At 43.7% G+C, this 26,996-nt stretch overlaps 1 protein-coding gene across 3 annotated transcripts in view; it reads left to right on the top strand.

Moving 5' to 3' along the window:
* Window positions 1–26,996, top strand: part of fbxl4 (F-box and leucine-rich repeat protein 4) — a 134,235-nt gene that overhangs the window by 494 nt on the left and 106,745 nt on the right. For 2 of the 3 annotated variants that reach the window (XM_072499585.1, XM_072499587.1), the window contains exons 1-3: window positions 2,830–2,972; window positions 7,503–8,098; window positions 12,943–13,270. In XM_072499585.1, coding sequence (XP_072355686.1) covers window positions 7,596–8,098; window positions 12,943–13,270 — 831 coding nt within the window. In that variant the 5' untranslated portion in view covers window positions 2,830–2,972; window positions 7,503–7,595. Of the gene's footprint in view, window positions 1–2,829; window positions 2,973–7,502; window positions 8,099–12,942; window positions 13,271–26,996 lie in introns of those variants that run through there. The other variant, XM_072499586.1, reaches the window with a different exon arrangement.

Raw genomic sequence — 26,996 nt, 5'->3', positions numbered from 1 at the left:
TTTTAAAAAGACCTCCCGGTTTTCAAGGACATCCACTGATGTGTGCCAATTGAAGTAAACAAAAAGTGATCTGTTTTAATGTCCTTTACAAACATCTTCAACAACCCCGTGTACATGACTACGTTTGCATCGGTGCGAAGTGGCGTTAGGTTATCATCAATGCAAAAGTGGCAGGAAACTGGAGAAGACCCTTGTGGGAGGTAACTCCAGAGTAGATTTCAACGAATGAGCGTTAACAAGTGTACGTTACTCGGGGTTCTCTGGACGAGCCATTGGGGCTCGAAACCTTCGCTCTGTTTCTCTCTCTCCGCAGACGCTGCCAGATCTGTTGGGGCTTTCCAGTATTTTCTATTATCTTACATTACTTGTACTGCAGTTTATTGTTATTTCCCCCATTCGGCATCGATCTTGCCTATTGTAATTACGGGGATGCTGTCAGACATTTAGATTATTAAGACTATATTATAATTAAAGTTTGGTCAATAATTACACTCCATCCACAACATGTCTGTCAGTTGTGGCTCAGTTGGTAGCATTCTTACCTCCTTGAGTTATAAATGTGTTAATTGAAGTTCCACACCAGGACTTAAGCACAAGATAAAGGCCGCCACTCAGTTGAGGAAGTGCCGTACGGTTGGATAGACTGCCTTTCAGATGAGATGTTAAACTGAGGCTCCACCTGCCTACTAAAAGTAAAAGATCCCATAACCGTATTTCGAAAAAAGCAGGCAAGTTATTCCCGCCGCCCTGGCCAATATTTGTCCCTGAGTTCACAGATTAATTGGTTATTTTGCTATTTGTGGGTGCCTGCTGTGTGTAATTTGGCTGCATTTCAACAGTGACTACACTTCAACAAAGTAAACCTTTGCTGTAAAGTACCTTGGGTCATCCTGAGGTTGTAAAAAGTGCTATACCGGCACCTGGACTGGGTTCTTTGTCGGCGGAATCCTCCGTTTTGCTGGCAGTGTGCTCACGCCTGCGGATTTCCTGATGGCATAGGGGTCCCCACAATGGGAAAGCCCATTACCAGCTGGCTGCACGGAGAATCCCGCAGCCAGCACAACCGAATGGCTTGCTAGGCCATCTCAGAGGGCATTTAAGAGTCAACCACATTGCTGTGGGTCTGGAGTCACATGTAGGCCAGACCAAGTAAAGATGTCAAGTTTCATAGAACATACAGTGCAGAAGGAGGCCATTCGGCCCATCGAGTCTGCAGCAACCCACTTAAGCCCTCACTTCCACCCTATCCCTGTAACCCAATATCCCCTCCTAACCTTTTTGGTCACTCAGGGCAATTTATCATGGCCAATCCACCTAACCCACCTGTCTTTGGACTGTGGGAGGAAACCTACGCAGACACTGGGAGAACATGCAGACTCCGCACAGACAGTGACCCAGCGGGGAATAGAATCTGGCATCCTGGCGCTGTGAAGCCACAGTGCTATCTACTTGTGCTAACGTGCTGCCCCTAAAGGGACATTAGTGAACCAGGTGGATCTTTATGACAATCGACAATGGTTTCACGACCATCATTAGACTTTTAATCCCCCAGATATTTTATTGAGTTTAAATTCCACTATCTGCCGTGGTGTGATTTGAACCTGGGTCCCCAGATTATTACCCTGGGTCTCTGGATTACTAATCCAGCGACAATACCACTGCACCATCCTCTTACACTGAGCCTTGTAAGGAGACACTAAATCAGATGGTTAAAGAAGTAGGTTCTCAGGAGTGTCTTAAACAAGTGTCTTAATGGAAGAAAGTGAAGTTGAGAGGCGGAAAGGTTCCGGAGGGAATTCCAGTGCCCAGGAACTTGGCAGCTGAAGATGTGGCCACTGATAGTGTCGTGATTAAAATTGGAGATGCACAAGAGGCTAGAATTAGATGCGATGGAGTGAGGCCAAGGAGGGATTTGAAAATAAGGATGAGTCAGCAACCTTAGCTTGTGATAGCCTGAGCCCTGGTACTTTGTTCACTGTTAACAATTAATTTATCGTCATTCAGAATATAGATAACTGATGACTGGGGATTGGAACTTTGATATTTTGCTTTCTTATTTCTGAGAAAATTTGAGACCACCTTTGCAAGAACTGATTCTGTGCCCTGTAACCAGGTAGTTAAGAAACCTGTAATTTGGTTTGGATCCATGTTTGCTGGTATGGGGTTACACTTTGAAAGAAATGGGCTGGGGACTCTCACTATGCCATCTATCTCACACTATGCCAATCGCCTTCTTGGTCATCACATCCAGTGTCATCGGAGCTCAAGGACATGCAAAAGACGTTAGCTTAAAGACAAGTCTTGGCAAATCGACTTCCTTTTGACATGAATGTTGAAGGGCGACACGGAAGCACAATGGTTAGCACTGTTGCTTCACAGCACCAGGGTCCCAGGTTCGATACCCAGCTTAGGTCACTGTCTGTGCGGAGTCTGCATGTTCTCCCTGTGACTGCGTGGGTTTCCTCCGGATGCTCCAGTTTCCTCTCTCAAGTCCTGAAAGACGGGCTGTTAGGTAACTTGGAAATTCTGAATTCTCCCTCTTGTGTACCCGAACCGGGGCCGGAATATGGTGACTAGTAACTTTATTGCAGTGTTAATGTAAGCCTACTTGTGGCAATAATAAAGATTACTGCACCAGAAATCGGGACGAGGATCCCACCCCTGCCTTTTTCTAAATTTCAAGTTCGGGGTAGATAGGATTGCCAGTCTGTCAGTGCGTGTTTCAAGTTTTAGAACATGGGTGCTTGCTGATTTATTTGATGACTGGTATATATTGTATTGTTTCCATTTGTAAAATTTCGTAGTCTGTGTTGATTTTTGTTTTTTCTCCAGTTGCATCGACCAACCTTCCAATAATTAAATGGTAGTCTCTCTTCAGAGAACATGGTTGAGATGTATTCCTCTCCAATAATTGGTCTGACCCAATGTAGCATCCATTTATTGGACATTCGCGTGTCCCGTTTTATGTTTCAGTGAGTATTGCCTTACTTGTATAGTAACTTTAACATAGGATGTCTCAAGGTGGCTTCACAGGAGCATTATAAATAAACAGGGGCAGGTTTAGCTCCGTTGGCTGGACAGCTGTTTTGTGATGTATAGCAAGGTTAACAGCACGGGTTCAATTCCCATACCAGCTGAGGGTTATTCAGGAAGGCCCTGCCTTCTCAAACTTGTCGCCTAAGGTGTGGTGATCCTCCAGTTAAATCACCACCAGTCAGCTCTCACCCCGCCCATACCAGCTGAGGGTTATTCAGGAAGACCCTGCCTTCTCAACCTAGCACGTCGTCTGAGGTGTGGTGATCCTCAAATTAAATCACGGCCAATCAACTCCCACACTCTCCCCAAAGAGGAAAACAGCCGATGGTGATCTGGGACTAGGACGACTTTACTTACTTGTAAATTAAGTATGACACTAAAAGACAAAACAAGTTATTAGGACAGATGACCATAATTTTGAGTTAAGATTTTAAGGAATGCCTTAAAGGAAAAAAGTGGGGACGCAAAGTGGTTTAGGGAAGGAATAGCCGAGGGCCCTGGCAACTGAAGGCACAGCCACCAGTAATTGAGTGATTAAAGTCAGGAATGCTCAAGAGGCCAGAGTTGGATGTGCACAGATATTTCTGAGGATTGTAGAGTTGGAGGAGATTACGGAAATAGGGAGGAGTAAGGCCATGGGGGAGTTTCAAAGCAAGCAGTACACGCTGTTTGGGTACACAGAGGGAGAATTCAGAATATCCAATTTCCCTGTTATGTAATGTCATCAGTTTCCTCTATTCTGGGTACTAATGGGCTGGTTTAGCACAGTGGGCTAAACAGCTGGCTTGTAATGCAGAACAAGGCAGCAGCGCGGGTTCAATTCCCGTACCGGCCTCCCCGAACAGGCGCCGGAATGTGGCGACTAGGGGCTTTTCACAGTAACTTCATTGAAGCCTACTTGTGACAATAAGCGATTATTATTATTACTCTGTCTGGACCCCTCCGGATTCAAATCAAATTCCCTCTCAACCCCCTTTTCCCTTCGGAGAACGGATTCAACGTTTCCAAGCTAGCTACATAACATCACCTCCTCATCTCTGGGGTCATTCTTTGAAATCTTTTCTGCACCCACTCTGAAGATTCAATATCCTTCCCTAAGCGAAATGCCCTGGATTGGACATAATAGTAAAAATAAAGTTGTTGTAGTCCCAGATGACCATAGGCTGCTTTGCCCTTTGAGAGGGAGAGCTGACTGGTGGGGAATTAACCTGAGGATCACCACATCTCTGGCGTGGGCAGGGTGGAGTAGTCATGCGGGCCTTCATGAATAACCTCAGCCGCCATGGGAATTGAACCCGTGCTGTTGGCCTCGCACTGCATTATGAACCAGCTGTCGAGCCAACTGAGCTTCATAATACTGCTGTTAAGGCCAAAATGAGTTTTATAAAAGTTCGTCATAGCTTCTTTGAAATTAAACCGTTTGCTTGACTCTGCAAAATGTACTTTGCCTTCTGTTTTATTTGTGTGTGTTATTTTAAGCTTTCTATTTTTATCTTCGCAACGCTGTCCAGGCATTATTGGCCTTCGCTAATTGCACGAGGGTTATTAGCGGGCAATAAACCCTTGGTAGGCTTACATTAGCAAGTAGGCTTACAGTAACACTGCAATGAAGTTACTGTGAAAATCCCCTAGTCTCCACACACTGGTGCCTGTTCGGGTACAGTGAGAGAGAATTCAGAATGTCCAATTCACCTAACATGCACTTCTTTCGGGACTTGTGGGAGGAAACTGGAGCACCCGGAGGAAACCCACACAGACACTGGGAGAACATGCAGACTCCCCACAGACAGTGACCTAAGCGGAATCAAACCTGGGTCCCTGGCACTGTGAAGAAACAGTGCTAACGCCCATAAAATCAACCACAGTACGATTGAAGTTGCATGTCAGACAGACTGGGTGCAGATGGCACAGTGGTTAGCACTGGTGCTTCAAAGCACCAGTGACCCTGGTTCGATTCAGACTTTGGGTGACTGTATGGAGTTTGCACATTCTCCCCCTGTCTGCGTGGGTTTTCTCTGGGTGCTCTGATTTCCTACCACAGTCCAAAAGATGTGCAAGTTAAGTGGATTGGCCATGTAAAATTATTTTTTTTAAATAATTTTTATTATCACAAGTAGGCTTACATTAACACTGCAATGAAGTTACTGTGAAAAGCCCCTCGTCGTCACACTCCGGCGCATGATCAGGTACATAGAGTGAGAATTTAGAATGTCCAATTCACCTAACAGCACATCTTTTGGGACTTGTGGGAGGAAACTGGAGCACCCGGAAGAAGCCCACGCAGACATAGGGAGAATGCGCAGACTCCGTACAGGCAGTGACCCAATCCGGGAATCGAACCTGGGACCCTGGAACTGTGAAGTAACTGTGCTAACACTGTGCTACTGGGCTGCCCCTTGGTGTCCCTTGCCCTTGGTGTCCCTCGCCCCTTGGTGTCCAAAGGTTAGGTGAGGTTACAGGGCTAGGGCGTGGGAGTGGGCCTATGTAGGGTGCTTCTTCGGAGGGTCGGTGCACACCCGATGGGCTGAATAGTCTTCTGCACTGTAGGGCTTCTATGATTTTATGACTCCTTTGAAGGATATTGTTGAACCAATTGGGGTTGGACCACAATTTATAGTTATTTCCCTGGTGCGATCCTACACATTACCAGGTTTATTCAATGTAGTTTCATGGCATGTTGTCGTGAGGTTCGAACTCTCAACCTCTAGGTTGCTTGACTAACACTAGGTTACTGCACCTTTGATAAGTATTGTTAAACTTATTTTGAAAAGAAAATACTGAAAATGCACTAATGCTACCCGATTAAAAAGCAAAATTACCCTTGCAAACAGATATTATAAGTTAGGTGTTCATGCAAGAAATCACTGAAGTAAGAGAAAAGGGATCTTGTTTTTAAATTTATTCGCATTTGATTTTAAACATTTACTGTGCCAAAATCAAATCAAAGGTTATCCTTGTTTTGATTTTGGAACGGGATAAGATCATTGCTTACCTGATGTAGCCCTTTTTGAGATATCATTAACATTTTGTGTGGGGTTAAAAGGGATATTGTTGAGACGAGAGCTTGTTGTGGTTGCTTAACATTGAGTTTCACGTTTAGAAGGATAAGGAGACAGAACAATCACTTTCTAATATGCTGTACAAGAGGCGATATTAAGGATGTATATCAATTCAAGAGATAATCTTTGAAAAGAGTATTGGTATACTGATTAATGCACTTTCCCCAAATCACTGGGAATTCTTATGACTGAAAGCAATATTCCCCCATTTGAAAAGCTCCCGTCTCTAGCAGTGATGAATTCTGATCCATGCAAAACATGACCATGTTGACCATTATATTTTGCACCCCATAATTAATCATAGCGACAGCAATTCCTAACTTCATGGCTTCCTTGTGCCTAGTTTGTATATTTTGTGTATCGGTAAACAAAATTAAGCTTAAATATACCCAGTTGTATTATTTTTACCTGCAATCTGAAAAATCATTGCAAAAATATATGTTTTCTGAATCAATGTAAATGGAATAGTAAACGGGAAGTTAAATTGTCTCTTTTGATTGGTTAAGAAATGTTTTGCGTATACTTTTCTCTCCATGCGATCCAAGAAATTTAACATTCTTCATAATTGTGCAAAGATTAGCAGGTTGTTCAGTATTTAACTGACCAGCTTTGCACTCAGCACTTGCAGAACATTGTATTGGTTGTTTTTGAATTTATTGCAATATTTTTGTGCAATTCAGTGGCTTCTGGAGTGTGCTATAAATATAACATGTTTATTTATGTACCAACATGCGGCTAGAGATTTTAAATTTCACTTAGTTGTGGTTAATGTTGGTAATAGTCCATGTGACCCCCGTGTCATGTTGCATTGCCAGAACTAAGTAATTACTAAAACAGATGTTCAGAAGACTGCGGACTTCGGGAGAAGTAAAACCAAGCATCGTCGCTGTACTTTACCTTAAACCTGCTTCTTTGATTATTGTTGATTTTATGACATTTTTGTGGAAATAATGCTCCATGCGATCTCCTTGCTCTGAGCAACAGTACTGCAGCTTTCAGACTGATATCAACTCTTATTGCTATTGAAAATGTCAAGAAAGAAATGTTTGCTGGCTCGTGGAAGATTTTACATTTGTGATTACAAAAGTGAATTTGAGTGAAAGTTTGAACTTCACCAGAAAACTAGAACAAGTTTGAGCACAGTTTGCCGATCGCGAACAAAATGAAAACGCTATCCCTAGACTGTTACTAAACAGCATTGATGGATCAAGTTTCTGGGATATTATTTTTCCATCATGCTGTTTGCAAAATATGTAAGAGAAAATGCATGGTCAGTGGCTCAGGTGAACAACAACTTACTGCATTGTGATGTTCTGAGTTAAAGTTAATTAAAGATTTATTTTGTCAATTTTTCTTAATATTCTTATGAAACTATCATGACGCCCTTTTTCTGCTTCATGCACACAGGGCTAAGTTGCATTAATGTGAATGAAGAATTAAAACACCGTGCCAAGGGGAAACAAGGCATTGGCCCTGCAGGGTGCATTCAAACTAACCTCAATGTATCCCATGTTAACATTTTTGAGCATGTTTTACTACTTCTGCCTCCGGCGTAGAGCCAGATCTGGTACAAGAGGAGAAATAATGAACAGTCGACGAGCTATTGAGTCGAACAACCGCATCCTACCTCTCAGCGTTGAAGTGGTGCAGTATGCCAAAGAAGTGGTGGATTTCAGTTCTCAGTATGGCAGTGAGAACAGTTTGTCCTACACTATGTGGAACTTGTCTGGACTGCCAAATGTTTACCCAAGTTCTGGCGATTTCACACAGACCGCTGTGTTTCGGACCTATGGGAGATGGTGGGAAAGCTGCCCAAGTTCTCCTCTGCGATTCAGAAGGGCTCCTCGCAGTTTTCGTAGCCAGGAATACGTTGAGCTGGTATTTGAGGAGGCTGTATACCCAACAGCTATTGATGTACTGGAAACATATCACCCTGGGGCAATTGTTAGAATCTTGGCTTGCTCAGCAAATCCTTATTCCCAGACTCCTCCATCAGACATTAGGTAAACGTGCTTTCAGAATTTGTGACAGCTTGTTGATTTATTTAAACAATTGCGTGGTTTGGTTGTGTGTAATATTTTCCCACAGCTCCCTTTTTAGGAAAGCAAGAACATTTAGGAGGACCCGACAAAAGTAGAGTCTGCTTTACTGAGACGATGGTCGGTGTTTGCAGTGTCATGTGACAACTCTGGTAACAACGGTTATGTGTGAAGGTATCGTACTTTATATGCCGGTCTCAAAATCAAATCCTCGCTTCCAGTTCTTTTCCAGTAGTTCTGTCCAAACATATGCATTCTTTGAACTTTAAAAATAATAAATGTTATTTTGTTTGCCCATCCCATTCCATTTCAGTGAATTGAATAATGAGATTGTTCCCAATATCACATTATTAGAATGGATTGGATAGACTGAACGTGATCACTGTGGAAATTAAATGTTCATAAAAATCCAATGGATAGGTACAAATATCAGAAAGATATCTTACTACGAAACTGCACAGATGCTTGTGGTCTGACCATCATGGAAACCCAAAGTAATAGAAACAAAATGCTGGATAAACTCGGCATATAATCGTAGAATCCCTACAGTGAACAAGTAGTCCATTCAGCTCATCGGGTCTGCACCGACTCTCTGAAAGAGCACCCTATCTAGGTCCATGGCCCCACCCAATCCCTGTGACCCCACCTAACTTCTGGACACTTAAGAGGTAATTTAGCATGGCCAATCCACCTAACCTGTACATCTTTGGACTGTGGGAGGAAACCCACGCAGACACTGGGAGAATGTGCAAACTCCACACGGAGAGTCACCCAAGGCCGGAATTGAGCCAGGGTCTTTGGCGCTGTGAGGCAGCAGCACTTGCCACCGCGCCCCTCTGAACTCAATGTTAACTGTGTTTCTTCCTCCACAGAAGCTGTCAGACCTGCTGAGTTTATTCAGCATTTTCTGTTTTTATGTCAATTCTAGCATTCGCTGTATTTTGCTTTTATTATGAAAATTTGTAGGTTACCCAAGTAGTTTGAGGCTAGGCTGAGATGTTTGACGTCGCTATTATCAAGTGCAAATTCTGACTGCAGTAATATGATAGCTATTGCTATCACAGCAGTGAACTCAAACATTTCAGCTAAGAATAAGACTGTTGAAAAGCAACCGCTTTGTAATTTTATGATTATCTACACAATAATGGCCTAAATGGTCTGAGGAGTGGCAGACATTACCGGTTTGCCACTCCGTTCCTATTTCTTATTTTTAAATTTTTCCAATTATTGAGCAATTTGGCATGGCCAATCCACCTACCCTGTACAAAGAACAAAGAAATGTACAGCACAGGAACAGGCCCTTCGGCCCTCCAAGTCCGTGCCGACCATGCTGCCCGACTAAACTACAATCTTCTACACCTCCTGGGTCCATATCCCTCTATTCCCATCCTATTCATGTATTTGTCAAGATGCCCCTTAAATATCACTATCGTCCCTGCTTCCACCACCTCCTCCGGTAGCGAGTTCCAGGCATCCACTACCCTCTGCGTAAAAAAACTTGCCTCGTACATCTACTCTAAACCTTGCCCCTCTCACCTTAAACCTATGCCCCCTAGTAATTGACCCCTTTACCCTGGGGAAAAGCCTCTGACTATCCACTCTGTCTATGCCCCTCATAATTTTGTATACGTCTATCAGGTCTCCCCTCAACCTCCTTCGTTCCAGTGAGAACAAACCGAGTTTATTCAACCGCTCCTCATAGCTAATGCCCTCCATACCAGGCAACATTCTGGTAAATCTCTTCTGCACCCTCTCTAAAGCCTCCACATCCTTCTGGTAGTACATCTTTGGGTTGTGGGGGTGAGACCCAGGGAGAATGTGCAAACTCCGTACGACAGTGACCTGGGACCGGGATCGAACCCGGGTCCTTGGCATCAGGAGGCGGCAGTGCTAACCACTGCGCCACCGTGCCACCCTCTCCATTCCTATTTTCTTACTTTGCACTGGAGCTATGCATTTCCCAGCCGGACATCAATACCAGGACTCTTAAGAAATGCAGAGCTTACCTATCCTGGAGTCCTTCTACTTGGTGCGTATTTATTAGGGGAAACAAAGCTCCACTCCCTTTTTACAGCACCAGCTGCCTTATTCCGGTTCCAAAGCCATTTTGAGAGGCTTCGGGAAGAAGGTAAGTGTTAGGGTGGTGGGTGGGTGGAGGGTGATGGGTTGGCGGCAGGTGGGGTGAGGGGATAACAAAGGCACTTGAAGACACTGGGTCAGAATAAGATCGGGCTACACTATGATGCCATTGGACATTATGAAGTCGCCTGTTACCAGTTTGATGTGCTTTGTGTTAGGTTTTGATCAGTTTCCTACCCACATGTTATGATTTTTGTTTGGTATGTGCATTTTCTGTCATACTTATACTGGTCCGAACAGGACCAACCTTTTCTGGCCTCTGCTTTAGCTGCAAGACCTTGAAGTGCATTATTACTTTTCAATCTTGCTTAAATATTTGGCAAAATATGTTTATTAGAATTATGTTTTCCTTGATCCTCCTTTCCATTCTGCTTTTTAGGTACGTGTGTATTAGAGCAGCATGGTAGCACAGTGGTTAGCACAGTTGCTTCACAGCGCCAGGGTCCCAGATTCGATTCCCCGCTGGGTCACTGTCTGTACGGAGTCTGCACGTTCTTCCCGTGTCTGCGTGGGTTTCCTCCGGGTGCTCCGGTTTCCTCCCACAGTCCAAAGACGTGCAGGTTAGGTGGATTGACCATGCTAAATTGCCCTTAGTGTCCAAAAAGATTAGGAAGGGTTATTGGGTTATGGGGATAGAGTGTAAGTGAGGGCTTAAGTGGGTCGGTGCAGACTCGATGGGCCGAATGGCCTCCTTCTGCATTGTATGTTCTATATTCTGTTAGAATAGTCGAGGGATGAATTTCAAGCATGCTTCTGCATTACTGTTTTGCAACGCGGTTTCGGGGGTGGAACCTCCACACAAATTACTAGAAATAGTTAAATGAGGATGTCCGATGGAGAGGATTTCTCTTTGGGCTGACCTCTGGCGCATGGTGATCTTCAAGTCTGTCTGACTGTTGATGGCTCACTTATATCACCAGAGGTTCATTCTGTACCCTTATTTGACAACGGGTTTGTGAAAGAAATACATGTCGAGGTAGAGGCTTTCTTGATTAACATGGAAAAGTTCATGGGCATAAACTTTGTCGGAGCCAATTTTAACTGAGCCAAATTTCATTCTGTTTGAAGGACACAATGTACACAAGATATACTGAAACGATCGTTTCCTCCCTTGGCTGATTATGAAATCAGAGAGAAGTTATAACCATCTTTTTGGTTCAACATCTCCGACTCTTCATAGTCCTTCAGCGAAGTGTAGCTCGGCATCCCTTCTCTTCCTCCCTGATGGTTGACACAGTATCAACTCAAGCACAGGGGTAATGTTCCTATACTTGATGCAACCTTTTCTCTTTGGTGTTTAATGACTGAATCTGAGAATGTCAGTGCCCTTTGCCCCTGTTTCAGGATACTCGGCTATGATCATCATGATGCCATGTAATAAAATAGCAGCAGCAAAGGAAACTGCAAATAAGCACTGGTACAAAAGATTTAACATGTTCCTGATATATCATCACAAATTGAGGTGATGAACAAGAAGTACCAAACAAGGCATAATATGGGGAAGTTGAAAATATTTTGGTTTTAAGTATAGTTTTTCCCATAACATATTGTTAATTTACTAACCAAGCTCTGCATTAATCACTGACTCTTTCTCTCTCTATGCCAACAAAAGAAAAGCAATTTGCATTAATATAGTGTTCCCCAGAACTACCAGGCGTCTGACAGCACTTCACAATGAAGCACTTTTGAAATGTAGCCACTGTTGTAATGTAAGAAATGCACCAGCCAAATTGCGCGCAGCAAACTCCCACCAACAGCAATGTGATGACCAAGTGATCTTTTTTTAAGTAGTTAATAGAGGGGAAAATATTGACGAGGTCAGCGGGGTTAACTCCCCTGCTCTTCAAAATATTGCGACGGGATATTTTACAAGCAGGCAGGCTTGTTTCACATCTTGTCTTGAAAGACAACATCCTCAAGTGCCGCACTGAAACGTCAACCTTCATTTTTGTCCTCAAGCCCTGGAGTGTGACTTGAACTCCGAAACATCTGACTCAGAGGCGAGAGGGCTACCAACTAAGCCATGGCTGAGAAAGAGAAGCCAAATAAACAGTTTCTGTTGCAGAAGCCAACACGCTGGAGAGTTGCAACTCTTGTTGATCTTGTTGAGAAAGAGGTCTTGAGCCATTCCTGTTGATCAATGCTAGTGAACAGCAGTATTCTTATATTCCCTCATCCTGAAGTGTGTTTCTGTAGCCTGTAAGAGAGGATGAATCCACAAGAAATTTCCTCATTGATGACCCAATAACTAATTTTTTGAGAAGTTTTCCTCCCTGTGCCAACCTTTGTGCCCTGAGTGCACGGTTTCATTTATAACGGAAGTGTCTGCCTGCAGTAACAAACAGGGCAATTGTGTTCTTGGGAAGATTCAGAAAATAACTTTTTAATCGAGATGCGGTGCTGACAAAGTAAACACATTTTTATTCAAAACAAGTCGTTAGTTTATAAAGATTTATTGTACTTAACAACAAAAGTTGCATAGATTGTTCATTTAGGAAGTTACTAAATAGTTTGCACGCTCTTTGTGAGATTCAGTTGAAGCACATTTTGGTATAATTTTAGTTGTATCATTAAAGATTGGAATTTGAAAATGTTGCATGAATAAATTTTTTCAGCTAATGGATTGAGGCTGACTTAGTCCTGACCCTTAATGTTTTGTGTACCTATAGATGGGAGACGCTATGGGCAGGTGACCCTGCAAAAGTGAATATCTCACAGGCCCGCCAGTTTACACCTTGCATTAAACAACTTAACTTCATGACCAATTTGATTCGCTTGGAACTGAACAGCTCTCTCCTAGATTACTATACAGAGTTGGATGCTGTCCTATTGCATGGTGTTAGGGAAAGGCTTCGTTCCCTGCATAAACCGTCGATGTTGGATCTGGATGACTACGACAAGGATGACCATAGTTTAGAGTTCTTCACTGGGCGATTCACTGGAATGACCTTGCCTGAATACACCAAGAATGGTTACTTTGAAACGCTGCCTTATGAGGTGAGAAGTTATCTGTGACTCAGATTTATTGCAGAACCTTACCATGAGAATGAATGAGTAACCTACTCAGCCTGAATCAATTTTTCTGCAAATCCATGAGCTGTAGCATTTTACCAGTGATGTGGATAGTTGTTGGTTTTAACCATCTTGATTAATAAGGGGATCAGGGGTTATGGGGATGAGAAAAATATCAGCCATGATTGAATGGCGGAGCAGACTCGATGGGCCTAATGGCCTAATTCTGCTCTTCTATCTTATGGTCTTATCTGCCTATCGCTCTGCATCTATCTCGATGATTTAATGTGCATCTTGGCTCATTTAGTTGAAACACCATGGTGGTTTCAATTCACAATCAGAATTTCTATCAGTTCACAGAACAGAATTTCTATCTACCCTTATGGTGTTTCACTATTGTTTTATTGTGTAAAGTAGAAAGTTCATCCATGGTAGTTTTAATATTAGTATGATGTGAGTATAACATTTGCCATGCCATTTGAATTGTAAGTTGATGTTTTGCACGAAACAGTTATCCATGCATTGGAGCCTGGTAAGGGATGGAAAATCTGCTAAACCTATATTGCGAAGGCTCCTTGGGCCGAGTCACTGTCTTATGTTTAAAATTCTAAATGAGAATTTACATATTGGAAGGTTTATTGTACCCAAGTCCTAAAACTGCACGTTGCTCACACAATCCCATCTAATCCCAAGTAAAATTTGTGAAATATTATATGGACAATACATATAACAATATGATTTTAAGTCTGTGACATACACAGTAATTCACTCTGCATATTACTAATGCAAAAAGCTGACAAAAATTGTAAGCAAATAGAAATGAAGATTTTGTAATGAGATCAGATTGGCTATTAATAATGAGGAAAAATCAGATACTTTTATATTTTAATATGTTTCATTTCTGTTCACTCTCCAAGTGATTTTTTGACTGAAGCAGTAGGCAAGTATCTGTGACTGGCTGATTGACGGTGATGTACCTGACCCACAATCGCTTGATGCAAATACTTAGTGTCATGTGAGAGTACCTTTTAAGAAATGGATGTTTAAGCAATGTACCTTTAAGAAATGCAGTGATGTCAGAGTGTGGGTGGAGCTTGGTTTTAGATCAGCCATTTTGCAGTTTTTTAGTTTCAGTTTGAAAAGAGCTTGGGTGTGTCTGTGTTTGCAGTGAGCTGGATCTGCTGTGATCTCTGCCATGAAAGACTATCTCTGGATCATTTGGGTGATTTAAACCCATAATAGTAAAGCTTTTAACCTGATGTGTTTCTGTTTAAAGGTGTTAAGTCTCTCTTGGATGTTGAAAGGAATAACTGAAGAATTATTTAGTGTTGTAATATTTTCAGGGTTATCTTTGAAGTAAGGGGGTGTTAAGAGATCCAATGTTTATTTAAAAAGGTTAAGTTGAGTTCATGGAATAAACATTGTTTTGTGTTTTAAAAACCATTTGTCCATAATTGCTGTATCGCCTGGAGAACAAGCCGGGAATGCAACAAATACATTAAAGGGGGAGGTTGGTTGAACTCCATGATACATTTTGGGGTTCTGAAAACGCCTCTCCCATAACATTAGATAGGATGAGTTTCCATGACGACTCTTCCATTTATCTTCAGTGACCTCCGCAGAGGAGACCGGGAAATCCTGGGAAAATTGGGTACAGGCTTGTCGCAATTCGGAGTGTAACTGTGTTGATGTGCCTCATCTATTATTAGGAGGGGACATCCTTTGGGCATCTGTTCTTGACACCAAGCCCCTCCAGATCAGGTTCAGGTTCAATTCAGCTACAGAATAAAGTTCTGGCAGTGTAACTTGGTCTCGTCACATAATTTTAATAACCCCAGAGGCAGTAACCTGGAGCTGCTTTTGTGTTTCTAGTTAAAGTTTGAGATTCACAGAATCCTGCCTTCAATATTTTCAGTACTTTGATGTACAAAATCAAAATACTGCATATGCTTGAAATCTGCTATACTCAGCAAGTTTGGCAACATCTATGGAGAGAGAAACAGAGTTAGGTTTGTAGTCTGTGACCTTTCATCAGAACTTTGACCATCCACATATAAACAAGAGTACATCAATGTTATATTAACAAGAGTATCAATGTTATAAAATTTTCCATTAATAGTGAGTTAGTCCACTTACGCCAGTCCACTGTCCCCTACAAAGTTCCGTCCTGTTCCTGGCCCATCCATTCGCCAGGAACTGTGTGATGCCATTAATTTTGGACTTCCTATAAATAGCAAAGAGGAGCAACATTCCAGCCCATCATTGTGAGTTGAATTTGAATTCGGGAGAAAGGATACCTGCTGTTTCTCTTTCAGCTCTATGCCTTTAAAGTTAAAATTGCTTTGTTTTGTTTTAACTCCGTGACTACGCATTTTGAGAATCCCTGGAGATTAATTGAAGCTTCCTTTACGAGGAATTAAATTTTACTTGTACTGAATGTGAAACTCGGGGTTTCACTGAAACAAATTTATTTGCTGATCATTGTAAATGTATTCTTCTAAAATTGGCTGCCAACCAGATGGCTAGCACCAGATTAGAAATTATTTTTTTAATTTCTGGGAATCATTGGATTCCATGAAACCTAAGAGAAAGCCTTGGGTGCTTAGTCAGTCAGTCAATTGTTTGTAATGAAGTATGCAAAACATTTGACTGCCTCTCAGAAAGAGAAAGACGTTGCTGCTCAAAGTGGTAGTTTTAATTTACAGCGCTGGCTGAATTCCACGACCATAAACCTGTTGGAAACTGCTGAGTGGCTATAATTTAATCAGATTTCATAGGGGGAATCCTTTGAGATATTAGGAAGCTTTTGAAAATGAGCATGCTGCGAACTGTATGTGAACTTATAATTGTGCCTGTTAATGGTAATTACCAGCTCATTCATGTTAAAATACTCCATGATATTTTAATTGAACTTGTTACAAATGTGCAATCCCAAAATTTGGACTCTTAATTTATTGTTTACTTGCACACTGACTATACATTTTCGACCACACATTGTGTATGTCTGGCTCTTGGTAAGATGGCTGCAGGTGGGATTTCATGACGATTCTCCTCACTGCTACTCCAGACTGTACATGACCTCAGAGTGAAAAATTTTTTTTTGGGGGGGGAGGGGTTGAAAGGTTTTGATTGGAGGTGTTGGTCTTCAGCAGCTGAATGGGAGTGAGGGGGTGGGTTTGTTAGGATGTGGAGCGTGAGCTTGAGCTTGATAGGAAATATTTAATTTACAGGACTTTGGTTATAAAAACAGCAGCAATTTGATCTCAGATTTATTTAGGCATTCTCACCATAAGAAAAAAATGCTAGGATCTAAAGGGGATTCGCATTTGTCAAAATACAGTTCATACTCCATGGCAGACATTCCTGCCTCGAAGCTCAAGACCCCAAAGCCTCATCTTGCGATCCCACTGGGTCATGATGCACAGTTTGGGAAGTGATGTGTTATAGCATCTCTCCTTTCATGTTCTCTATAAGCTGTTGTTGGCGATGGACTGCTCTATTCCATCTTTCTTGAAAATTAATAAATTGGTTATATTGTCAGTGGCAAAGAAGCCCAAGAGCATTAATGCAGTTGGGAAATTGTGAATCAAGACAAACTGATTGAATTAAATTGATACACACCACTTAGTTGGGAATGAAGATGGCCCATTTGAGTTCAATGGAAGTGGTCAAAAATGATTGAGACATGTAAGATATGGAATAGAAACTTGGAAGGACGATTCTGTCAGGTGGAAAGTATGCAGGGTTTATTTCTCAAGAAGGATGATATGGTAATTGGGTATAGTGCAGAGGAATATTAGAACATCAAAGCCCAGCATCATGGCAATGAGGGTCACCTGAGCCTTGTATTTAGGTAGAAATCCTGATTATCTATCTTTTAGACCCCAATTCAATGCTATCTTGGAAGTATGATGTGGAGATGCCGGCGTTGGACTGGGGTGAGCACAGTAAGAAGTCTTACAACACCAGGTTAAAGTCCAACAGGTTTGTTTCGAATCACTAGCTTTCAAAACACTGCTCCATTCACCTGAGGAAGGAGCAGTGCTCCGAAAGCTAGTGATTCGAAACAAACCTGTTGGACTTTAACCTGGTGTTGTAAGACTTTTTACTATCTTGGAAGTAAATCCATCCTTTTAAAGTATAATTATTTCCAACTTGACACTGTCAACACTTTCCTGGGATTTTGGAGGCCAACAATCACTGTAAACACAGATGCGGTTCCCATTGCTTCCCAAGTCTGAATGCCTTGCACCTTCTTTCCAGCAAAACAACTCGGGCCTCCCTTTCATCTTTAACAGTGACGTCACCAGTCCTGTTATCAGACAGACTCCAAACATGTCACATGACCCCATTCATTTTACACTAAGTTAAAGTATCCGTGCCAAACATTACAGGGAGAGAAAGATTATGATTGGTGGGTGGAAGGAAATAGACGTGGAAACTAACTGAAGTTACTGGAGGCAATGGACAAAGCTGAAGGTTAATAGAGAAAAACCTCTGGTCAACTATACCAGGCTGATGAATCAAAATAAGGGAATGAGACAATTGGGTGAAAGGTACCTTAACTTAAAAATGTTTAATGCTGAGTGTGGAGTTGAATGCAAACTCTGTTCCTGGTTCTTGCATACCAATGATTCTTCGGGTCATATCACCAGCACTGATGGTGAAGAGTTGTTAATTTTCTTTTCTCAATGAGACTCCTTTCCGACATTGGATTCACCATCTGCACAGTCTCCTTCTTCATGCAGGTGTGCCTTTTGATGATGCTGTGATAATTAATCCAGTGCTTTTAGTACTTTTTATTTTATGATGAGCCCTGATATTTGAGAAAAAAGTTATACAGTTCAACTTGAGGGGATCTTGTTATTAGTTCACACAACCGTTTGAACTTTTGCAACTCATTTGGTTGAATATGTGTTGTTACACTTCACAACCTCCTTGTTCACCCTAACACTACAGAGATGAAGAAGAAATCTATACATGCTGTTAACTGCTTTTGGAAAAGCTTTTGAAGGATTAGAGACATTTTTCAGAGAGCCTTGCTTCTGAATCCATGATCATTTTAGCGTTGTCTTTGGAAGTGGGCAGCACGGTACTGCAGTGGTTAGCACTGTTGCTTCACAGCGCCAGGGTCCAAGGTTCGATTCCCGGCTTGGGTCACTGTCTGTGCGGAGTCTGCACGTTCTCCCTGTGTCTGTGTGGGTCTCCTCCGGGTGCTCCGGTTTCCTCCCACAAGTCCCGAAAGACGTGCTTGTTAGGTAATTTGGACATTCTGAATTCTCCTTCTGTGCCCCCGAACAGGCGGCGGAATGTGGCGACAAGGGGATTTTCACAGTAACTTCATTGCAGTGTTAATGTAAGCTTACTTGTGACAATAATACAGATTATTATTAAGTAGAATGGATTAGGCTTGCTTTATCTAGTGAGCAAAAGGAACAAAATAATTTCATATTATAGGCAGTAATAGAGTAACCATATTGTTCATGCTTCTGGTCATAGAGATTCTTGTTGTGCCAATCACTTAGTAATCTATTTTGCTAACGGTTTTTTACATTTGTTTTCTGGACGTGCTTAATGCTGGCAAGGCTACATTTATTGCTTATGCTGGGTATTCTTTGATGGTAAAGTTGGGCATTCGTAAGTTGTACTGGTCCTAAGTAAGGATGGTATGTTACTTGGAGATGATGGTGTTCCATTGGTACTTTCGACTTCCATTGGTATTCTAGACTTTCTAAGTGGTAGATGCCATGAGGAAGGAAGATGCTATCAAAGTAACCTTGGTCAGTTGCTGTGTTTTCCTATAGTTTGTGTGCATACTATAGCCATAGTGCGCAGATTGTGGAGCGGATGCATTTTGGACCAGATTTTCCTGCCTCTTGACCATGTCAGAACAGAGGTAGGGGGGATTTAAAGGTGACAGATGGGACCCAATTCAAAACTGCTCCCATTCCATCGTGTAGGCGGCAAGTCCCCACTCAGCAATCCCTATTTCTTGCAGGGTTCAATATTTCAGACCACCCAGCGACCTTGATGACATCAGACGGGATTTTGGAGGAGACTTGGTTCATAGCTCCTCAGAGGAGTTGTGAACGAATGAGGGGGTGGGGTCTATTCTGGAGTCTGAACCTTATGACTGGTACATTTAAAACCTATTACCAATATCCAATGTCATATTTTGATTATGAATGATAATTGAAGTATGTTTCAAGGCAGTGATTGATGATGGAGCTTTAATTTTCAAAGATACGTGACCATTAAATTAGTGAGCATTGTGAAACTGTTCAGATACATTAGAGTACTTTCTCCAGTAGCAATAGCGCTCTTCTGCATTCTACAGTATGGATAATCTAACATTGTGCTTTAATGTTCATGTCAGGACATTAAATCAACCTCTGCTGAGCCTTCGAAGCACTCTTCGAACATCCACTAGGTACACGCAACGAATGAACCCTGTAATTAAATAAATTGTCAATCAAACAGCCTCTTACTCCCATTGATGAAAGCCTTAGAATCATAGAGTCCCTACAATGCCTACAATCCTCTTAACTCCTTTTGATCTTGTCAACATAAACAAACAGATTGCAAAATCACTTCAATGGAAGATGAAGTTATTACAAACTCATAAAACTGTCAAACAAAATCTCTTTCGCAGCTGCGTAACCCCCTCTGGTTGAGCTCAATCCATTTGTGCGTTTAGAACTCGGCAAGCAGTGTTTCAACAAAGACTCGAAAAGTACATTGAAAGCTTTGAAGCAGGTTGAACAGATTGTCAACCTGTCAATCAAAGAAGGCAGCTACCTGACGAGGCAGATTTATTAACAGATTGATTAAGAAAGACTTAGCAATCATTATAGACCTCGTTGGTTTTGTACCTGGTGGACAAAGGTGGAGGGGAGGGGGGAAACAGGGTGAATGGGGAACCGATGGGAGTATGGAAAGGCATAGGGTGTGGATGGGTGGGTAAAAAGGGTGCTGAAGGCTGGGGGGGGGCCTAACAACCATATTGAGAATTGGGCAGATGTCTCACCAGCCAGCATTGGGCCCACGAACCTGCCCATTTTGGCATTTTACCACCCCAGGCCTGCTTCAGGAGGCAGTAGGCCCAACGTTAGCTTGTATACACATTCTCGTGTTGACTATATGGCTGGCAGGTCCTGCTAGGACAGAAACTGGACTGCAGAGTTGGGAAAATTCTCAGTTCCCGATTTCCACTTGGAAGACGCCAATCTGGCTCATTGAGTCCTGTGGCGAGGGTGTTGATCATCGACTTGCTACTCACTTTATGAAGTAGAGCAAATGGACCATAAAAGTCTTCACTAGCTCTCCCAGTTAACAACCAAGGCAAGATCCTGAAAGAATTTTCGCCCGTAATTTTGTGCTTTTGTGTAACTTGTCAGATTAGCTTAATTGGCAGGCTCTTCTTTCTGAATCAGACAGTTTGAGCGAAAATCCTTGAACGCACAATATAGGTTGAATCTCGATGCTGCACTATGCCAATGCCCTACAGTTGGAGTTGCAGGGCGCAATTCTCGCATCGGGAGACTAAGTCCCGACGGCGGAGTGAAAACCGGAGTGTTTCACTCCGGCGTGGGAGGCCGTTCCCAGCCCCCTATTCTCCCGCCCCCGGGGGGGGGGGGCTAGGAGCGGCGCCGCGTCATTTACCGCGTAAAAGCGGCGCCGCGTAAATGACGCGACCAGTGACGCGTAAATGACGTCACCCACGCATGCACGGGTTGGCCGGTGCCAACCCACGCATGCGCGGTTGCAGTCCTCCCCGCGGCCGCCCCGCAAGAAGATGTCGGATGGATCTTGTGGGGCAGCGGATGAAAGTAGGTCCTCCTTCAGAGAGGCCGGCCCGCCGATCGGTGGGCCCCGATCGCGGGCCAGACCCCTTTCGAGCCCCACCCCCCGGTGCAGGAACCCACCTCACCCCCCCACAGGCCGCCCCCTCCAGCATTCTCGCACTGTTCCCGCCGGCAGCGACCAGGTGTGGATGGCGCCGGCGGGAACCTGTCGTGTTGGGCAGGCCGCTTGGCCCATCCGGGCCAGAGAATCGCCGCTCGCCCATTACCAACGGCAAGCGGCGATTATCCCAGCAGCCAGCTGTGATTCGCGCCGTGCCGGTTTGGGGGGGGGGGTGGGAGAATCGCGCGCGGGAGGCGTGGCGGGACTCGCACGGCGCCCGGGCGATTCTCCCACCCAGCGTGTGGGGGTAGAATTCCGCCCGTAGTCTTTTGGGTTGCAGCGTTAATCCGAAGTCTCCCTGTTCAGACAGATACAGAGATTTCCTGGCACGATTTGATGAACAGTTGTGGAATTTGCCCCGTGTTTTAGGTAACCGTTGTCTTTCAACCAATACCACTGAAAAAGGCGAACTGGCCACTTTGCTTATCTGCCGTTTGTGGCTTCTTGCTCTGCCCAAACTCACCCGGTTTGGCTACACAACAACATTGGTGACACTTCCATAAGTAGTTCAGGGTGAGGATGAGAGTAAAGCACCATGTAAATGAAGCTTAATTTCCTTTCCTCCTCTCATCGGTTCCGTTCAAAACTCATGGCTGACTTTCTGTTCTCACACAGATGTGAAAAGTGCACAGTTGGCTAGTTTGCCTGTACCATTGGGACACCGTGGTCAAAGTGGTGGGCAAATGGCCTACTAAGGTCAATTAGAGGCTGACAGGAATTCTGCCCCCCTCCCCAATGCATCCGGAATGAGGCCGGCTGTCTTGGCAGGGTCTCCTCTCTGCCTATCTAGCTATGGGCCACCTGATGGAGGGACTGCCCCCTCCATGCCGTTGGCCCAGTGGCTATGGACACGCCACTTTATTTCTTCTTGAAGCTGCTGAGAGGGCATCTCAATTTGGTTGCCCTCTCACTCTTAGCTGAAATGGTAGCTGTAGCTTCTTCTGTGCTGGGGACCTCCCATCAATCCTCCAGAGTCAGGAACCTGCCTCGGGGTGACTAACTGGCATAGGATTATGTCAGATCAGCCATGATCTCATTGAATGGTGGAGCAGACTCGATGGGACGAATGGCCTGCTTCTCCTCCATCTTAAGGTCTGACAATTATTTGGGGATGTGGTGGTATGTATTAGGGGTAATATGGTGCCTGTGAAGCCGAGAGGCTATTGGCTGACTGGTCCTGGGTGGATTTGCTGACTTCTGGCTCCGCCCTGAAGGCGGAGTATAAGAGCTCGAGTTCTCCCAGCAACCGCATTCTGTAACTGAGCTGCTGGGGAACAAGTCTTGCTTCATAAAGCCTCGATAGACTTCATCACTTCTCGACTTGTGTAAGTCATTGTGCGCTACAGGGGAAAGTTACTATTGGGTAATTGTTTCCCACAGTGTGGGATTGTGATCCCATTTGACCTGGATGTCAGGAACCTGACCCAAAAACCTGCCCTTGGTCTAATTCTGTACATACCAATTTATCCAGAATAAAACAATTCTGCTACTTTGCTCAGATTTTTTTTTAAAACTCTCGGCCATTTTTCTTTTGACATTTTTAGGATTTTTGCCCGGTATGTGGAATTAGCATCAAGTGATGGGGTATGTACATTTCCTCTTCTTTGCAGAAAATCAGTATCCCTGAAGAAGAGGCATTACTACATGGCAGCACCAGGACAAAGCTGGAAAGGATCTGATCTTTATTACAAAATTAGCAGGTTATATATGAAGCCTGCAATCCAGATCTGCTCTCATGGTTGAAGGAAGATAAGATGGGTACAGAGAGAACTAAACTTTGCCACAGAGACACGGTACGGGAGCCTATGTTAGAAACCTGTCTCAGATGGAAAACTGACTAAAGTTCTACTTTTTATGGGAGTGAGTCCTTAATTGATTTGGCGATGGGCTTTCTGCCCACGAGCCAGTGAGGGTGGGGGGCGAGTTCGATGAAGTGTGTGGCTCACCCAGAATCCCCACAGTAGCCACCACTGAATGAAAATGAAAATCGCTTATTGTCACAAGTAGGCTTCAAATGAAGTTACTGTGAAAAGCCCCTAGTCGCCACATTCCGGCGCCTGTTCGGTGAGGCTGTTACGGGAGGCTGCTGGTTGTCCTGAGGGAGAGACCTGCCTTTTGCCCTGAAGCCTTCCACTTCATTACAGAGCAGTAGGATATCAGGGGACCTGGCAACTGGAACAGAGCAGACCTCTGCTTCATCGAAGCTGGACCTGGATCTGAAGCTGGGGGGCCTTTGGGCAGTGGACTGAAACCCTCTTCCCAGAGGGTTACAGGAGGGGCACCCTGTTATGCAGCAGGGGTACCTCTGTATTCATCGTCATATTCCCTGCCTCTTCTTCCTTGTCCTCTCTTACCTTTTACTCTTTCCCTGCGAACTCTTTCATACCAGGGCCTCACCTTCCTCCAGGTCCACAACTCTTCTGGAGGGCCAAATAATGGAGAGTACAGCATCCCACCAAAATGACCTCCCTTGCAGGAGGCCAACTTGTTTGGTCACCACCCGGCCGGTCCAGGAACCAGAGCTGCGTCTGTAACTGGTGCTACTAATTGTATTGTCTCTGTGCCTCTGTCTGGGCTTGCAGAGAGGGGTCAGTCAACTGATCTCTTCAAGTGATTTACAGTGTGACCCCTGGGATCCAATGCACACTCTTTGGGGGTTGGAGTGAAGACGCGAGGCAGCTTAGACTAGTGAAGGATGTAAGAGTCATGGCAGCTGCCAGGAAAATGAGTGTACACCTGGAGGGAAGCTCTTGCTGAGGTCGCAGACTAATTGGACGTTTAGGGAGTGGAAGCCTCACTGGCCAGTTGCTGGGTGCTTTGATGGTCACGTGGATGCAATCAATGATTCTCTGCTTCTGGGGGCTGGGGAAATCCAGTGATGGAGACAAAACCCAATGCCCACTGTGCCTCTGATGCTATGCATGTCAGTAAATAAATCTTTTGTCCAGGTCTGCCAAAGAAGGATTCAACGATCAGTGAGATGCAGTTTGTGCAGCTGTTTTTCAGATTCTACAAAAGTTCACAGATCTTTGGAAGGAGCCAGAAGCAAAGAGGTTCAAAGCCTCAGTGACATTTGGGGGTCATTGGTGAACAGTGCTACGAGATGGGAGGTCTATGGCAACTACAGCACAACTGTCTTGGAAAGCCTCCTGTCACACTGGTTCTCGGTTGTCTCGGCAAGTGCATCTTTGGCGGTCAATCCTGTGCTTAAGGATTTTGCCTCCGTTGCCTTCCTTCCTGCCTTTCTTTCGTCTCCCTTATCCTTCTGCTCTTTCTCAGAAGGATGTTGCCTGTTATTGCCACAGGGTCCATGAGGGACAACATGCCCCCTTTGCCAGCTGGAGACTTCCTTCTGGTCAATTGTCACTGATTGCCTTTCCCTGGGTTCCTCTGCCACTGCAGTACCAGAGGTGTGCCAATGATATTCCACGCTGAGCGCTCATGCTCCCTTCCATCTCTGGTTCAATATACAAAAATCCCTTGCAAGCTCCCAATTGGCATTTGTGGCAGCACAGTAGCATAGTGGTTAGCCCGTGTCTGCGTGAGTTTCCTCCCACAAGTCCCGCAAGACGTGCTTGTTAGGTGAATTGGGCATTCTGAATTCTCCCTCCGTGTACCCAAATGTGGTGACTAGGGGCTTTTCACAGTAACTTCATTGCAGTGTAACCAATGTCGGCAAGCCTACTTGTGACAATAAATATTATTATTATTTACCCCACCATCCCTCAAATGGGGCCGGCTCTTTAAAAATTAGAACTCCAAACACTAACTCCCTCACTTAGCTTGAGTTAAGAGGGAGAGTGGGATACCTATCCTGCCCTCTCCCTATGTTGCTCATTATTGCTGGCACTGTCAGTTGCTTGATGCCATCTTTGGGGGGGGCCTCAAGAAATCAGCCCAAAAGCTGCAAGCATGATCAAAATTGAGGACAGTATTTTTTTCTGAAATAAGGATCAGATTCACTTTGTTTGACTACACGAGAGCTATAAAACAAAACTTTAATATCTTGTCACAGTGATGATACCTGGAAGTTCGATACCATTGGTTTGACATTCCGTACTGAACAAATGTCATTCGTGTTCTGCTCCTTAAGTTTGAGGCTCTTATGTTTGAGGCTCTTTTGTGCCTTTTAACCCCGGGGGGGGGGGGGGGGGGGGGGGGGAATAATCATCATTTGGATCCATTCCTTTTTCCCGCACGACATGAATGTATAAGATGGTTTATTATTGTTACATTATGCATGTTGGCTGATTTTAAACGTCTAATCTTTTCCGATTTATGGTGTAGTTTAATTATTCCAGTGATACTGCTGTTGCAATGTATCTGTGAAGTGCATCATACTCCATGCTTTCTACTTGTCACCACATCTGTCAAAATAGTCCAATTTGGGAACATACCATTGGAAATTTCTAGGTGTTGCATTGTTGCAGACTTTGAACTCCCAAGATCATTAAGGTTTCGGGCAAGAAGAATTAATTGTTTTTTTTTCATGCTCTTTGTATATTTAACCATCATTTTATATAGAATAATAGTATCCAACAAGATTTAGCACGTTAATTGGCAGTGTAAATGTGAAATGATGCACCGCTCTTGGTGGCTTTGAGTTTGAATTTGTCATGCATTTCTCTACTGCGGGTGCAGCTTCTACTTTTGTCAGTCATAAGTTATGGAGGTGGGCAGAACATTGCCCTACCTCCCCCCCCCCCCCCCCCCCCCCCCCCCTCCCCAATGTATTTTTGATTTTGCTTCTGGTCTTGCGTATCTGACAGACTGAATAGGTTATTGTCATTTTGAATACAGGTTGGTTACACCCCCAACCTCTGCCTCTGTCCAAGGTGGACAAATTTCAAAATGAACCACTTGGTGGAAGATTCTTCCGATGGTACTTTGACTAGAATGTGAATTTTCTTCCATGCAGCCTCCTCTCCTGATTTTGCACACATTGGTTGACCTATCTCCCCACTCTTCAGATGTGCATTTGCAGTAATATTGACGCAAATTGTAACATGTTTTGACATCTGGATATGCAACACGAAGACCTCTTGTTTAGTCAGGCTTTTATGTGTAAATTTGTCCTCTGATGTGTATTCTTAAATGTGCAATAAGAGTACAAAATTACTATTTCTGCTTGTAGATAATGCAAGGTTGAAAGTCCACAGTGGAAATCACCAAATTGCTTCTCTGGGAATGTTTTTGGATGACTCAAAGGGTAGTCTGGCTCACCTGATGTTGATTACTTATGACTTAGAGTCGCAGGTTTTATGTGAACGCTTCTTGTCACCGCACGACAACATCTTATTCATGACCTCAATAACATTTGAGAATTTCATTTGGGAGTTGCTGAGCCGTTTCAAATACAACAGCACGGTCAATTGCAAAGGCGAAGTACAATTATAGGGGAAAAAACATTCTTTTTGTAAAGCTTTATAAAGCAGTCTCCCTAACCTGCACTTCTTTTCTTTTGTCATCGAATATTTAAGTGGATATTTCATTGTGGCAGAGTAGTAGTTGAAATTGGTGCACTTGTGTGAGCATGTCACTACTGTATATGCTCGAATAATAATTGATCTTGTCTAAGAATCACCTCTTGACCTTTGGCAAAAGAAATCCTTAACTTTTCATATGCTTTGCGTAAAAGCCAATTCCTGACTTTCCAAGGACAGTCCGTTCCGTCTCAGCCCAATGCCCTGCTTTGTGTTCAGAGCAACACAGCAGAAACCAGGATTTAAAACAGTGGTTCTCTGAG

Source organism: Scyliorhinus torazame, chromosome 4, assembly GCF_047496885.1.
Source record: "Scyliorhinus torazame isolate Kashiwa2021f chromosome 4, sScyTor2.1, whole genome shotgun sequence".
NCBI classification, from domain to species: Eukaryota; Metazoa; Chordata; class Chondrichthyes; order Carcharhiniformes; family Scyliorhinidae; genus Scyliorhinus; species Scyliorhinus torazame.
Note: the sequence above shows the minus strand (reverse complement) of the source record. Positions and strands in the feature narration are given on the sequence as shown.